The 15,217-nt window shown below is 38.0% G+C and overlaps 1 protein-coding gene across 1 annotated transcript; it reads right to left on the bottom strand.

Moving 5' to 3' along the window:
- Positions 1-11,629: 11,629 nt before the first annotated feature.
- Positions 11,630-12,595, bottom strand: LOC142139932 (olfactory receptor class A-like protein 1). The gene has a single exon (XM_075197796.1). It carries the CDS (start codon positions 12,593-12,595, stop codon positions 11,630-11,632), a length of 966 nt encoding a protein of 321 aa, XP_075053897.1.
- Between the last annotated feature and the right edge of the window lie 2,622 nt (positions 12,596-15,217).

Here is a 15,217-nt window from a genome sequence, read left to right as displayed (position 1 = left end):
GGTGTTGGGAAAATCTGAAAGTTATGGTAAAAAATAACAACAAGCAGTCCATCATCAGCTAGGACCCTTCTCTCACCTACATACCGACGCCTGCAATCTACACCCACAACACCATCCTCATCAATATCCTCGGAGTTAGTCCTGCATCCAAGTTGCTAAGGCTAGATAACTCCCCCACTATCCTGGATTCCTCTGAAGAATTCTTGAGTGTTAGTCCCACTGCTGCTGCCTCTTGCTGTTGCTGGGGGTGAATCTTCATCCCCGAAGCAGACAAAGAAGAAAACGACTAGTAATTTACAACAAATGACTGTTAAATAATCCTTTGCAAGAGGAAGCAAGCATGAAAGCTGTCATCCAGTCGCAAAGCGGATAACAGACACCATGGCGACTATGCTCGTATTAGATCTGGGTCCAATATCCACTATTAATGCAGCTGGTTTTAGACAGTTACTTGAGGTCTTGTGTCCCTATTACCAAATTCCATCACGACACCATTTCAGTAGAAAAGCTATTCCTCACCTTTACCAGAAGGTTTGTAAAAACGTTATTATTTGGTTGCAAATTGCCATTCTACCCGCTGTACACTTAACCACAGATATGTGGACAAGCGGAACTGGCCAAACTAAAGATTATATGACTGTGACAGCCCACTGAGTTGATGATTCGCCTTCACCAGCAGGAACAGCAGCAGCATGTACCCAAGTACGTCACATTTGTCAGAGGCAGGCTACTCTGTGTATCACCGGCTTCACTAAGAGGCATACAGCTGTCAATATGTTACAAAAGCTAAGGGATGTCATTGCAACATGGCTTATCCCGCTTGGACTCTCCTCAGGATATGTCATTTCTGATAACGCCACCAATATTGTGAGAGCATTACAGCTGGATAAATTCCATCACATTTCCTGTTTTGCTCACACAATAAACTTGGTGGTACAGAGCTTTTTAAAAAATGACAGAGAACGTGCAAGTGATGCTGTCTGTGGCCCGTAAAATATCTGAACATTTCCGGCATTCGGCAACAGCGTGTAGGAGATTGCAGCAGCTGCAACAGCAATTTAATTTGCCTTGCCACCAACTGAAGCAAGAGGTGGTGACAAGGTGGAATTCCACCTTGTATATGCTTCTGCGGATGGAGGAACAGCGAGAAGCCATCCACGATTACTCCACATTGACATTGGGAAAGGAGAGGGATGTACGCAGTAGAGAAAACTTTCCATGTTGTGCAAAGTGCTGAGACCATGTAAAGTAGTCACCTGTGAAGTGAGTTCAGGCTCTGCGAGCTTGAGTGAAGTTATTCCCTTAATTAGACTTTTGGAAAAGCAGCTTGCAAAAATGAAGGAGGAGATTAAACAAAGTAATTCCGCTAAGTATGCCGCACTTTATTCGCTTCGCAATTATCCAAGAGTTATCAAAATCTTGAAATCGGATCACTACATTTTAACGACTGTGCTTGATCCTCGGTTTAAGACCTATGTCTTCTCTTTGTTTCCAACTGACCCAGATCTGAAGAGATGCAAGGAGCTCCTGGTGAGCAAGATGACAGCTCAAGTGTTACGTGACAGGACGGCGTCTCCTCCTTCAGTTTCTCACTCAACTGCTGCTAGGAAAAAACTTAGCTTTCCCAAGAGACCCAGGGATGATGCACCAAATTTTGACATCTGGTCTGGTGTAAAAGAATTGACCAAAAACGTGAAACCTCTGCCGTAACTCCACCTGATCCTACTATCAACAACCAAAGGATGGTGGAGGATTATTTTCACTACAGCATAGAAATAAACACATCAGGCAGGCCCTTTACATACTGGGAGAAAAAAAAGGGAATTTGGAGACCCATGTACCAACTCACTTTGCACTGCCTAAGCTGCCCACCCTCCAGTGTCTACTCAGAAAGAGATTTTAGCACAGCCGGGAACCTTTTCCTCAAAATGTGGAAAAGATGATGATCATAAAATTGAAATTCAAGTTCCACGAGGAAGGCCTTTCCTGCTAATTACATCAAAATACTGTGACTTCTGTAACGGTGGATTCCAGCGGTGATGAATTAATAATGTGTGAGGATGATGTACACACTGATGAGGGTGAGGATGTGGGTGAGGATTATGACAACAACATCTTGCCACAGTAGAGTTCATTAACAACATTGTTACCTTAGGTGGCTTAAAGCCATTGTTACCTTGTTTTGTTGGGGCCCAAACAAACCAAGCACTTCAGCCACAAGGAGTGGCAGTTTTGTTGCTGAAGTGCTTGGTTTGTTACAGTGTGCATGTCCTTTTTAAGATCCAACATAACGGTGAGTGGGAGGGCCCAAGGACAATTCCATTCTGCACCACTTTTCTTTTTTGCCACTGCTTTTTTCCAATGTGTCCTAGATGTGCTAGGAACTGCCGTGTGTATGAGTCATTGCTCTGTCGCTTAGCATCCAGCCAGGTAGCTGTTGTACTTGTCCGAAAGTGTGCAAAAATAATAATGTAACCTGTGATGTGGTCAAAATTGACTGCAAAATGATTTGAAATTAGTGTTAGTGAGGTTAATAATAATGTAGGATAAAAAAAAGAGCAAAATTAGGTGATTTTAGCATATTTTAGCAATTTGTCTACAAAAAAATACAGATCCAAAACCAAAACACACAAGGCTGGATTTGCCAAAACCAAAACCAAAACACGAAGCTAATACAGATCCAAAACCAAAACCACTTTACAGGGGTCAGTGATCATCTCTAATATATATATATATATAAGACAACAGGGATACTCTGCACTCTCCAAACACATAATCAATGCTATTTCAAGTACTGTTCTATATTAAAAACAGGGAATGTTAGTTCCACATATTGCAATATATGTTTAAGCTGACCAACTCACGCCATATTGCAATATGTGGAACTAACATTCCCTGTTTTTAATATAGAACAGTACTTGATATAGCATTGATTATGTGTTTGGAGAGTGCAGAGTATCCCTGTTTTCTTGTCTATACAATGTGGGCAACCCCCTCTTGCACCCCAGTCTGTACATGGTGAGTGCAGAGGACCTATGTCTGTTTTTGTTTATACAATGTAAGTCCCATGACTCTTGCACCCCATTCTTTCCATTAATTAATTCCAACTTGTGTCAGGTGAGTCCCAGGTCTCCCATGGCTGCTAGTGCTAGGGAAAGACTTGCCTTTAAAAGCTGTGTGCAGGTAAGCCTTAAGCCCAGATATAATAGCATAGCATTTGATCATGTTAGGACTGACCAGAATGGGAAGACTTTGGCGTGAGTTGGTCAGCTTAAACATATATTGCAATATGTGGAACTAACATTCCCTGTTTTTAATATAGAACAGTACTTGATATAGCATTGATTATGTGTTTGGAGAGAGCAAAGTATCCCTGTTTTCTTGTCTATACAATGTGGGCAACCCCCTCTTGCACCCCAGTCTGTACATGGTGAGTGCAGTGGACCTATGTCTGTTTTTGTTTTTATATATATATATATATATATATATATATAATCTCGATAATATAAATGTCTAGTGGCGTGTGTTAGTCTGTCTGTGTGTGTGTGGAAAAAATAAAACCAAGCTGCAGCGCCACCTGCTGGGCGGAGTTATACACTGACCTACTAAATTCTTAGTGTGTGTGGGAAAAAAAATTCAGAAAGGGCTGAAATTTGGTATACTAAGATGTTTTTAATTTGTTAATTTAATTTGTTAATTGTTAAAAGTGTTTATAAAGATTTAAAAAATATATATATATATTTCTTGAAGGAGAAGTGACAGTTGGGAGTGGTTGCCGGGGGTGACAGTGGGGAGTGGTTGATGGTTGAGGCCTGGGCTATGGCCCAAATGCATGACAAGAACCTTTTTAACACCTTGAGTAGCTTGATTTGACTAGAATGCATGAGTATCATGCACGGGTTAACTTGTATATATATATATATATATATATATATATATATATTTGAACCTCCGGTGGCTTTCTGGCATCAGGAAGAGAGATCTTACCTTATTACTGTCCTTGGGTCATCCAAAGTAGGTGTTTGAACAGTGTACTTTTCTTTCCATACACTGTAAGTGTTTTTGGATTGTTTCAGTTGTTATGTTGGACCACAAGTGGATCTTGGCACTACGAAAGTAGGACAATAGGACATTGATTCCAATGTATGTTAATGTGCTTCTTCCAACGTGTTTCATCCTAATGGACTTTTTCAAAGATGACATAGTCCTGTATGGGCTGGTCCTTTAAGTCAGACATCACTTCATCAACTTTATTAACAACCTCAAATAAAAATTGTCTATTACTATGTAAAATATTATTTTTCAAAATGTATTGAATCCGTTGATAAAACAAGAGGTGTCCATTTAAAAGGTTAAAATATTTTTATCTTCCTGATTGTATACATGCACATAAGTGCCAAAAAAAAAGGTGAAACCTTTACATTCATAAAATTCAAGTTCAATAAAATTATTTTTACAGTAATGGCCTTTAGCTGCTGTTTTAAAATATACATATAAATGGGTTAAAAATGACCTTCTGAAAAAATGTCCTGGTTCATTTAAATTGTGAAACCAAGAGAGATAAAAAAGGATAGATATATCCAGACTTATCTCATATTTCCTTATTTTGTAAGGAAGGAGCCAAGTTCAAAATCTATATTTAATCCAGATGGCGGTAGTGTTTTAAACTGGTATATCCATTTTGATTTATTTATGGATAATTGTGAAAAATCTCTGCACTAGGTCCAGATGATAGCTGTCAAAAAATAACTCACAATGACAGCTACAAGCAACTTAACTCAATTCCTGTAATCAGCACTCTGCTAAGAACAGCAATCTAGCTAGTCATCTCACATGGACTACTGCACAGCTCTCTGTACTCTGCAATCAGCCCCTCAGTGAAAAGGTCAAGTCAATCAGAACAATTTATCTCCCCTGTTTATAGGTTATATAAAGTCTCACAGTTCTACCGAATCTTCCAGGAGCCAAGTATTGTTTTGGTTTTCTCTGCTTGTGTTTTGAAGAAGGCTTTTCTTGCCTCCCCTCCAAATTTTCTTCTACTTTTCTGTAAATTATTTTGGGATATTCTGCAATGATAGATTGTAGATCTTCATCAACACCCAAAATGTGCCAATGTCTCTTTATTATATCTCCAATGGCCTTGGTATTACTGTAATGTTGAGTTGAGTTATGATGGGGATGTAAAGGTGTGTAGTGGGCTTTTTTTATTTATAACCAATTAAATCTTTCCTCTCCATTTGTTCTATTTCTCAATGCAGTTAGAAACAAATCTTTATCATATTCCCATTCTAGAAGTTTTTCCTTTAAATTGTTACTTTGTATTTTGAAAGTTTCAAAGTACTTGAATGTTAAAAATCGATTCCATTTTTCTTCTAGGCCATCCCAAAATAAAATATATAATACAATTTTTTCTATATAGCGATGCCAACAAACTATGTTTTCAAAAAAACAATTATTATGAGAATGTTTTTGTAAGATCCACCTATCTCTCTCAATAGCTGATTGCTCTCAGAATCTCTCCGCATCTCTGTGCCTTGAATATTATTAATACTGCCTTTAATGCTGATTTTGAAATCTGAATATATACATGTTTTTTTGAATAAAAAAGACATGTATATATGTACATGTCTGAAGTTCTTCAATAAAAAATTTTGGGGAAAAAAACAAAACAAAAAGCAATTATTGCAGCAGATTTGCTCCTTTTTCCATTTGGTGACAAATAAATTGGTATAGCAGGGGCACAAATCATGTGAACCCTTTGCTGTTCCATTAACTTATCTGCAAAAATAGGTATATTATTGCTTTTCTTAATTGGGCCATTAGTTAATACTACATAAGTGATCTGATCAGATAAAAGGTGAGTTAATTTTATACACATAAATAGACTAATAAGAATGTAATACTTTATATAGAATTGGGATTGTGGTGTGTGGGGTTGATAGAGTAAGTAGTATGTTATTTGCAAAGAGGGACCGTTTATAAACCCCACCCTTCACATGTATCCCTCCAAACATGGGGCCTGAGTCATTAAGAAGAGTAAGGCAAAAACAAGTTGTAAATTTGATCATGGACCATGTTACAATTCAATGGGTGCAAATTAGTTTACTATTTTGCACATAAAGAATATACTGGCTTTTTTGTTATGTAGCACACAAATACATGACAGCTTAATTTTTACACTGAAATTCACGGTTCATCTAGGACATGCCCTACCCAAACTATAAACCTGTCCCCACATTTTAATTTTACTTCCCCCTCCAATGCAACATGGTTTTGCCAAGGTGCAAATTGACTCCCTTTTTGCTGTGCTCTTCTTAATGAATCAGATCTATGGAGTTTATGGGCCTCATTCATTAAGGAGAGCAAAGCAAAAAAAAAAAAGGAGTAAGTTTGATCCTGGACAAACCATGTTACAATGCAAGGGGTGCAAATTAGTTTATTATTTTGCATATAAGGAAAATACTGCCCATTTTTCCATGGAGCACACAAATATTTGATAGATTTATTTTTACAATGACATTTTAAGTTCATCTAGGACATGCTCCATCCCAACTATAAATCTATCCCCACATTTTAAATTTATCTCCCCCTTCAATGTAACATGGTTTGTGGCAAAGTTACTCCTTTTTTATGCTTTGCTCTCCTTAATGACTCAAGCCATATATATTTGGTTAGTTCGGGACTAGATTTAGCATTGTTAGGAATATTATAGCAATGTTGGTAGAATTATTCAGATTTTTTCATTGTTTGAGATGTCTTGAATAATAGTTCCCTGGGAATCTTACATTCTAAAGAATATTTATTTAGCTAATTTTCAACCTTAGCTTATGTGTCAATAGCTTTTCATTTTGTTCCCCTTGTCATAAAATTTATTATTCATTAATTTTAGAGCACATTTAAGAGTATTTAGCTCTCCTCTCACTACACTTAGTTTAAATGTATTTGTTTGGAAAGAGTAGACTTATACAGAGTTTCCAGGTTCTGTAGCTGGTTGGTCAAATCTGAAATAAAATAAAATGTTACATTCCCATTTATGGCAGAATGAAGGCTTCATCTACCTTCTCTATACAAAGAGTGATCAATAAATGTGAATATGTCTCCTGAATATTTAACTCTCTAAAGTTGACCAAAATAACTTTTAATGTTGCATTTTGGTATCGTATAGAGTTATGGGGTTGTTGTGACATCTTGTTGGGGCTCTCCGCAGTCTCTAGAAGAAGAAAATCAAAGGGAACCAACAGCAAGAGTATTAAGCCAGCATGGGATATTCTTATCTGGTTGATATCCATGTCTAAAAGTATTGTAGTCACCTTGGCTCTGTCATGTCTGGACAGCCAGTCTGATTTCTCGTTACCTGCTACAAAGGCATGTAGGTTTTCACCAGGAACCACCGTAAGGAAGTATGGACTTTGCGGCTTACACTATACAAATTGTGACCCTGAGCAGGTTCCAGGTATGACTGAGAGGTAGGGTAGTTCAGAGGTGGAGAAAATGTCAGGAATGCAGGAACCATAGCAGAGATACATTGGATACATGTCGGTATTAGAAATGCCCCGGAAGGTGCAGATACCAAGAATATGTTTGTAGATATAACAAGGAACACATTGGAAGGTGATGGAAATCAGGAATACTTAGGAGCATAATGTTAATACTAGGAATAGTCAGGAAGATTACAATACCAGGATTTACACCAGATTGGTGCATACACCAGGGGTAACTGCTCATGACTAAGTTTGGCCATCTAATTCAGTATGACTTAGTAAACTTGATCTGCTTTGTTGTCAAATATAATGGCTAGGTGAAATTATTGGTACCACATTCTTGGCTAGCTTTACCCATAGTTGAAATCAAACTTATATTTGAAGATGCATCATGGATGGGAAACTTAGATAGATGATACATATTATGAAAACCATCAAACCAAGTGCAATAGCTAATTCTCCCTGAGATAATAATATCTCAGAGAAAATTAAATATCATAAAGAACACATGCATGCAACCTTTGGACCTCATGTAAGTATATGTGTGTGGGGAACTCAGAACTTAACCTAGTTCTTGTAGCTCAACAAATTTCCTCTGAACCTACTTCACTCCAGTTTTAGTGCATGTCTTTATGTTCTTATGTTCTAATATTTCTCTTCCTTTGAAGAAAGTTTGTTAAAAGCCTTGATATATTTTTAAAAACCTTGATACCATATGGTTGGACAAAAACATTTCCATATTTGTATTTTAACTGACTCTGATAAAATGTCAATAAAGCTTCCCTATATATTGCAATGAGGTCTCAAGCCAGTCCATACAATACCTGACGGGTCACTCTAGACATCTCAATAGTGTCTCCCCTGATACAATTTATTAATAAAGAAGTTTTAGGAGGACTATAAAAGAACCTCATTAAACCAACACAATTATTACAAAACTGCCTACATTGGAGTATCTCAAATAGATATGCCATGAAACCGAGTCAAGTGATCTTTGAGCATCTAAGCTGAGGAGTATATTAGAAGTATGGCATTGTTAGGACTCTGATCCTAATTTGTATCTGGCCTGCAGTAACTCTATGCTACCAGAGGTACTGCTTTTTCGCCATTGAACATTTCAACCTTGCCTTTAGGAGTTAACTACCTTCCTTGATCATCACCTGCACCTGCCCCACTGCCTTTTATACTCGCCCCAAACATTGCTCTTTGCAGCTGTTTCTGGTACCTGTCAGTAGTGCTGTGTAATTGTGCATGTTGTTCTCCTGATTATCTGACTTCTGGCTGTTCCATAATTTTGCACCTTAGTTTATAACTCAAGACCCCAGCTTCATTTGACGTTGCTCCTTCTTACTCCCTGGCATCATTGAGGATCGCCCAGCTTATGACCCCTGGTTCACCTGACCCTCCTTTACCTGATTCTCCTGTCGATGATCTGGTGGATCCTGTCAACTGACTATCCTGATATTCAGTCTCCTTGGGCCTGTACCTCATTTGTATTGTTATTATTATTATCCTTTATTTGTTAGGCGCCACAAGAGTTCCGCAGCGCCGTACAATGCACAAACAATAGACAGTACAGGGTAAAACATTACTGAGCAGTAAGCAAAAAAGACCAACACTTCAGAAGCTCCAAGCTAATGCAGAAAAGACGGAGGAGAAGAGTAGGTAAGGACACAGGAGGGAAGAGGGCCCTGCTCAAATGAGCTTACATCCTAAGGGAGGGTGGACAAAACTCAGGTACAAAAGGGAGCCAGTAGATGTAGATGGAGAGGAGAGAAGAGGGAATGGGAGGAGGGAGGGGAGAGCGGGTTAGGTGGAAGGTTCGTAGGCTTTAAGGAACAGGTGGTTTTTTAGTGCCCGTTTGAAGGAGCTTAGAGTATCTCTCTTTGTATCTCTGGACACCAGTTTCTGCTAAACCTGGCAACCAGCATCTGCACTGCATCATATGTCCCTGACATCCAGTGTCTCATGCCTCCTGACTATCCTGGTGTTCAGTCTCCTTGTGCTTGCATCCCATCTCTTACACCTGGCAATCCTGATATTTAGTCTCTCCAGCTCCCAAGCTATACCTGGTATATCCTGTTATCTATAGCTGCATTTAACCATTGACTGCACCTATTTAATACATGTGAAATCATTGTTATAATAAAGATAAATTGTTTTCACTTTTACTTTTTGTTGTATCCATACTTGGAATTGTAAACTGCAACTCAAACCCGTTTTACCAAATATCGATCCATCATAAATTCAAGTTGATGTTCGGTCAATATTTAAGAGAAAAACATCTGTAGTCTGTTAGCTCTGATTTTTGCCAACAAATTAAAGTCTAAATTGAGAAGATTAGTAGGACGATTTGAGATTTCTAGTTGTGTATTCTTTCCTGGCTTGGGTTTGAGAACAGTATGAGCAGTGTTGAAAGATGGGTAAGCTGGGTGAGTCTTATGTATTATGCAAAATAGTTCTAAAAGTGTAGGCAATAGTTCTATCTGTAAACATTTGTAGTATCCATCATGGCCTGGAGTTTTAAGTATACACAGATTTTTAATGGCCACTTTTATTTCCTGGATATATGTAGCTATTGCTTCCCTTTTATCGGCCGACAGAACAGGAAGATCCCTTTCCCTTAATAACGTGTCCATTATTTGAGTATCATGGGAATTACCTTCATATAATATTTAATAGATTAACATTTTTGAAATGCTGCTCCTATGTCCTGTTTTAGTTATGATAATGGAGTCATTAGACTTTAGGGGTGCAATATAACCTTGGTGACCTGGTTATATTTGCCAACATTGTACCAGCATGCTTGCCCCATTGAAAAACAGTTGTTTTTGGCATAATCTATCTGCAATTTAGCTTCAGATGTCCAAAAGCTTTCCAATAAATAATGGGATTCACAATACTTATGCAGTAAATCACCCCTTGGATCAGTAACAAAAGCACTATAATTGTCACCCAAAGCTTTATGAAGAGCCCCATATTTTTCTTTGGAAGATTTATTGTAATTGGCTACAAAAGCAATTATACATCCCATCATAACCATCTTTGAGGCTTCCCAAAACAGTATAGAATGTGTATAGGGCTTCTGATATACAGGCTTATATATGCATACTTCCTGCACAGAAAGGAGAATTTGGTTGTAGCGCTTCCTTTCACAAGTTTCATCAACCTCATCTTCCTCAGTCATCCCCATTAAGTCCTATATATCTATTCATAGCAATGATAATAGTACTCTTGGTATATATTTGTTTTCTTCCTGTTGGTGGCCATTTCACAAATTGACCACACCTGAGCAAACTGTTAGTATGTCTGCCAAAGCAAAGTTACCAATCCCTCTTTCAAGCGTTTTTTTTGTGGCACTGATGAAATGTTTGATGAATCAGCAATTCCATATACATTGAGGTTTACATTGAAGGTGCAATCAATGATTAATGGCAAAGGCATAAGCCCCACATGAAAGGTTTCACTGCTGTGGAGCAGCTTACTGTTATAAGATTCACCAATCAAAACAACTCCTCTTGCTCCAAAATCTATGGAGTAATATAGTTTATTTGAAGTTTGCTATCTCAGATCTGCTAGCAGAGAATGTCACCCTTATATCTCTTTACATTTCCAATAAGGCTGATAACCAATTGATAGTTACAGTGGTACCAAACAGGAGCATCTAATGCTTACATTTTCCCAGAAGAAAAAGCACTATTACAAGGGCTCAAATGTTCCTGTGCTGATACCTTAAAGAGAAGACGGAATTCTCCTTTCTTGTCGTAAAGAACTGCAATCTACAATGTGTTAGTATGTGAGTCTGTTAATGCTATTGCTTTTCTAACTAGAAAAATACTAGTATTACTTATTCTCCTGGAATGAAAAAATCAAGTAAGCAATTTATTGGTCAATTTTTGAAATGCAAATTTCACTTTGTTCTTTGAAATTGTAGCAAACATAATTTCTGAGGATCATATATCTCTAGCTAACAATTTGCTTATCTTTGGTATTAGTTTAACTATAATAAGATTGTATTCCATTATTATTCCCCCCTACACACACATACAGGCATAATTTGCTGGATGTTCATGTCTATATGACATTTTACAAGGCGTAGGGTCAAAGTGGTAGATGCTGTTGATTTTAATAGATTTAAAATTGCATTACTATTTTGAGGTGTCAGTCATAGTCGGCTCTTCTGTAGATTGCAGAAGACCTTTCTTGGCACTGCACATTAGGATTGTTTTTATTTTCTTGTTAGTTTTTATGATGACAATGGGGCTGAGAGCAGCATATAATGTGCCAAAAAACACACGGGCATCTGAAATAGCTGGTGACACCCTTGATATCATTAAGGTATACATCCAAATGCAGCTGTCAATTCCAAAAAGAGCTACATAAATGACTACCAGAAGCACTACTGCCCGGGAGGCCTTGAATTCAACACTTTTCCCTTGCTTTTTATCTGAGCTTCGCATACCTTGAACTTGCTTCCCATGTTGGTAAAGCATAAACACAATGCAACAGCTGGCTAAAGTCATGGTGCCTACAAAAATGAAATCACGAAGTGCAATGGCTATACCATTGGCTACATATGACTCAAAGGTCATGAAGTCATGGTTGCAGAATTCTAGGTGAAGAGTGTACTTTGATGTGGTATAATTGGCTATGGCACGAACATGGAGAAAACAGGATGGGTAAATTGCACCATTGATACACCACAGCAATGCCATAATCCATGGTATGTTAGGTGGAATTTTTTGTTTTAAATAAAGCCATGGGCTTGAAGAAGGAGCCAATATGATCCACTGATTGCAGCTCAACAAGCAAGTAACACAAATGGTCATTCCTCTGCAGATCCGATATGTGAAGGAAATGATCTTGCACTCAATGTCATTTAAAATGTTCCTGACTCCAATGGAATGGATTGCTTGAGGAAATCCTTTGGAAAATATAACAAGCAAATTCACCATAACCAGCATGGTCAGAATGGTATTTGAATGCAGCAACTTTTTCTCTGTGATTCTAATACGTATAAAAATTGCCAGAATTATCCCATTACTTGGAAGTCCAATTGCAATCAAGGTGAAGAAGCCAATTGCTTTGAAAATTAGCCGTAGCTCCAATTCCATTTCTGTTAGTAAAAGCAGAGATAATGGTCAGGATACATTCATGTGTGTTTGCTTCTGTCACTTTCCTAGAGGTTCAGTGATGTATGGTGAAAGGGGTAGGCATGAAAATGTTGGCAGACTAAATGCTTTATTGTCGGCAATGTGATTGGCGACATTGCGAATGTCGCCAATCTCACAGACGACATTGTCCACTTGTCACACAATGCAAGTGTCGGCATTTAGCCTGCCGACAGTTTCATGTCAGCAGGTTAAATGTACGCCACCGGGGCAAAGGCAACGCAGCGTTACATGAAGTCAGTTTGAGGAGCATGTGAATGTATCTGTTTTTATTATACGGGTGCATTTTGTTGCATACAATCATTCTAGATTTGTTTATATCCACAGTAGTGTAGAAAAATGGTTTGCATTGGCTGACCTGACAACATGTGTGTATATATATATATATATATATATATATATATATATACATACATATATACACACATGACTGGTTCTACGGGTCTCTCTCCACCCCTACTTGGTGCAGTAAGAGCATGAGCTTATCTTGCTTCATAGATGTACAAAAAGTAGCTCAGTGGTTACATTTACAGAGTAACAATAACACTGAGACACTGAGAAACTTGCTGGAGTCTATGGTTTCAATACCAGTGTAAGTTCTTTGTGATATTGCACAAGCCACTTTGTCTCTTATGTTTCTACGCATCAAAAAAATAATTGTAAGCTTGACTGAACACTGTGCCAGATAAATTAATTGTAAACATGCACTAAATATTTAATCAATCAATCTATCAATAATAAATATAGCAGGCTTTCTAATTTGGATGTAATCACATAAAGCAATCCTTCTAGATTCCATAAAGTGAAAATCTCCTGTTTCTTAAACAGGCCACATTGGTCCTCTTATGGTATCAAGAAGGGTGGAAGTGGAATCAAGTGTAACCGGATGGGGATCAGGACACAGATGCTGCATAGCAACAGACATTATGAAACTGAAAGACAAGGGTCAAAAGGAATGGTAGACTGGTAGAAGTGCAGAAAAACAAGAAAAATGAAGCATAAGACAGCAAACATTAAGTAAGAGATTTTAAGGAATAGGTAAGGAGGCAAAAAATATGAAAGGAGATGCAGTCAAGGGACAGTAGTTAAGAAAATGGAGATGGTATGTACATGGTTGAAAGATGTGGGGAGCAGACAATAGACAAAAGAGACACACAAGGGGTGACAAAAAAAATGAGGTTGATATGTAGACAAGTGGGGGCTCAGACAATAGGGGACAGTCAAGATACACGGGAGCAGCCAAGACAAAAGGTTGATAAGAAACTAGAAAGACTGTCATAGAGATGAAAGCCATGCGGGAAACAGGCAAGTGGAAAGCAGATTATTAATAAGGCAAAGATATAGCTATCCCATAGGGATGCAGATAAGGGAGGCCGACATGATTAAATAAAGAAGAGACAAGGCAGAGAAGAGTCAAGAGGTCAAATTTTGGAGAGACAACAGGAAGGCAGACACTGTTGGGGGTATGACCTATAGAACAGGAACGTGTGACATTTGTTTTATTTGTGTGTAATGAGGACAGACCACATTAATCTCAAGGAATTGGTAAAGGATGATAGCTAATTTACACCCTCTCTGAGAAGGCAGAAAATTCAGGTACTTTTGTTGGAAGCAAAATAGCATATACCCACCTGTAAAACTGTGGATGGCTCCCTAAATGTGTTTTCTTCAACCCCACAAACTCATTTAAAATATCACATCTCACAAAAAAATTTTTTTTTTCCCAAATCTTCAACATGTGAGCATTTTTACAAATCAAGCGGATGATAACACAAAAATGCATTTGGTCTGCGAATTTGGAATTTTGCCTCCACAAACTAGAAGTGAACCGGATATGTGGATTGGCAAATTCTGCAACAGTGTTAATGCAACATTCAAAGCTCATCCATTCATTAAATAAAAATTTCAGTTTTCCTACTAAAATACTGTTTAAATTAATCATAAGAGTCAAAGGTTATCGAAACTGTGTTTATTATGTCTCCCTTTTGTGTGTGAAGCGTGTTATTGATTTGCACAGAATATGCCTATAAATGCATTCTCCATTGAAGCGCAATATGAAGACTCAAAATGCACCTAAAAGTGTAGTACTAGACTCATATGCTGCCATATCTTAATTTGTGCAAAATTCAAGCCTCGTTGTAGAGTAAAAATAGCCATGAACCTCTACACACAACAATGAACACCCTTAGATCCACCCAAAATGTACCTCTTCATACCTTTATATAATTTCAATAATGTTGCTTTGTAAATTAAAATTTTGCTCCTGCACTGCTCTGAAAAACAAGGCATACCTATGTGCCTACTACACACTAAGCAAGGAATGCCCTCGCTCTGCACAGCTACTTCTTTCAAATTATGCAAATTTCTGCTCCTTCACAAATGCTGCCATCTTGCTTGACAAATCCATGCACTTTTCAGAAATCCAGGCACACCTGAAACCAAGGGGTAGCTGTATTAGATCTTCTAAAAAGAAAAGTGGAGGTGTTGTCCATAGCTACCAAAATTCTAGCTAGCATTTTCCAGAACGTACTAGCTAAATGACAGGTGGCAACACCTCCACTTTTG

Source organism: Mixophyes fleayi, chromosome 2 (assembly GCF_038048845.1).
Source record: "Mixophyes fleayi isolate aMixFle1 chromosome 2, aMixFle1.hap1, whole genome shotgun sequence".
NCBI lineage: Eukaryota > Metazoa > Chordata > Amphibia > Anura > Limnodynastidae > Mixophyes > Mixophyes fleayi.
This window is presented reverse-complemented; position numbering and strand designations above follow the sequence as displayed.

Coding starts and splice junctions, on each gene's coding strand:
- LOC142139932 (XM_075197796.1), bottom strand. CDS start 12,595: ATGGAATTGGAGCTACGGCTAATTTTCAAAGCAATTGGCTTCTTCACC.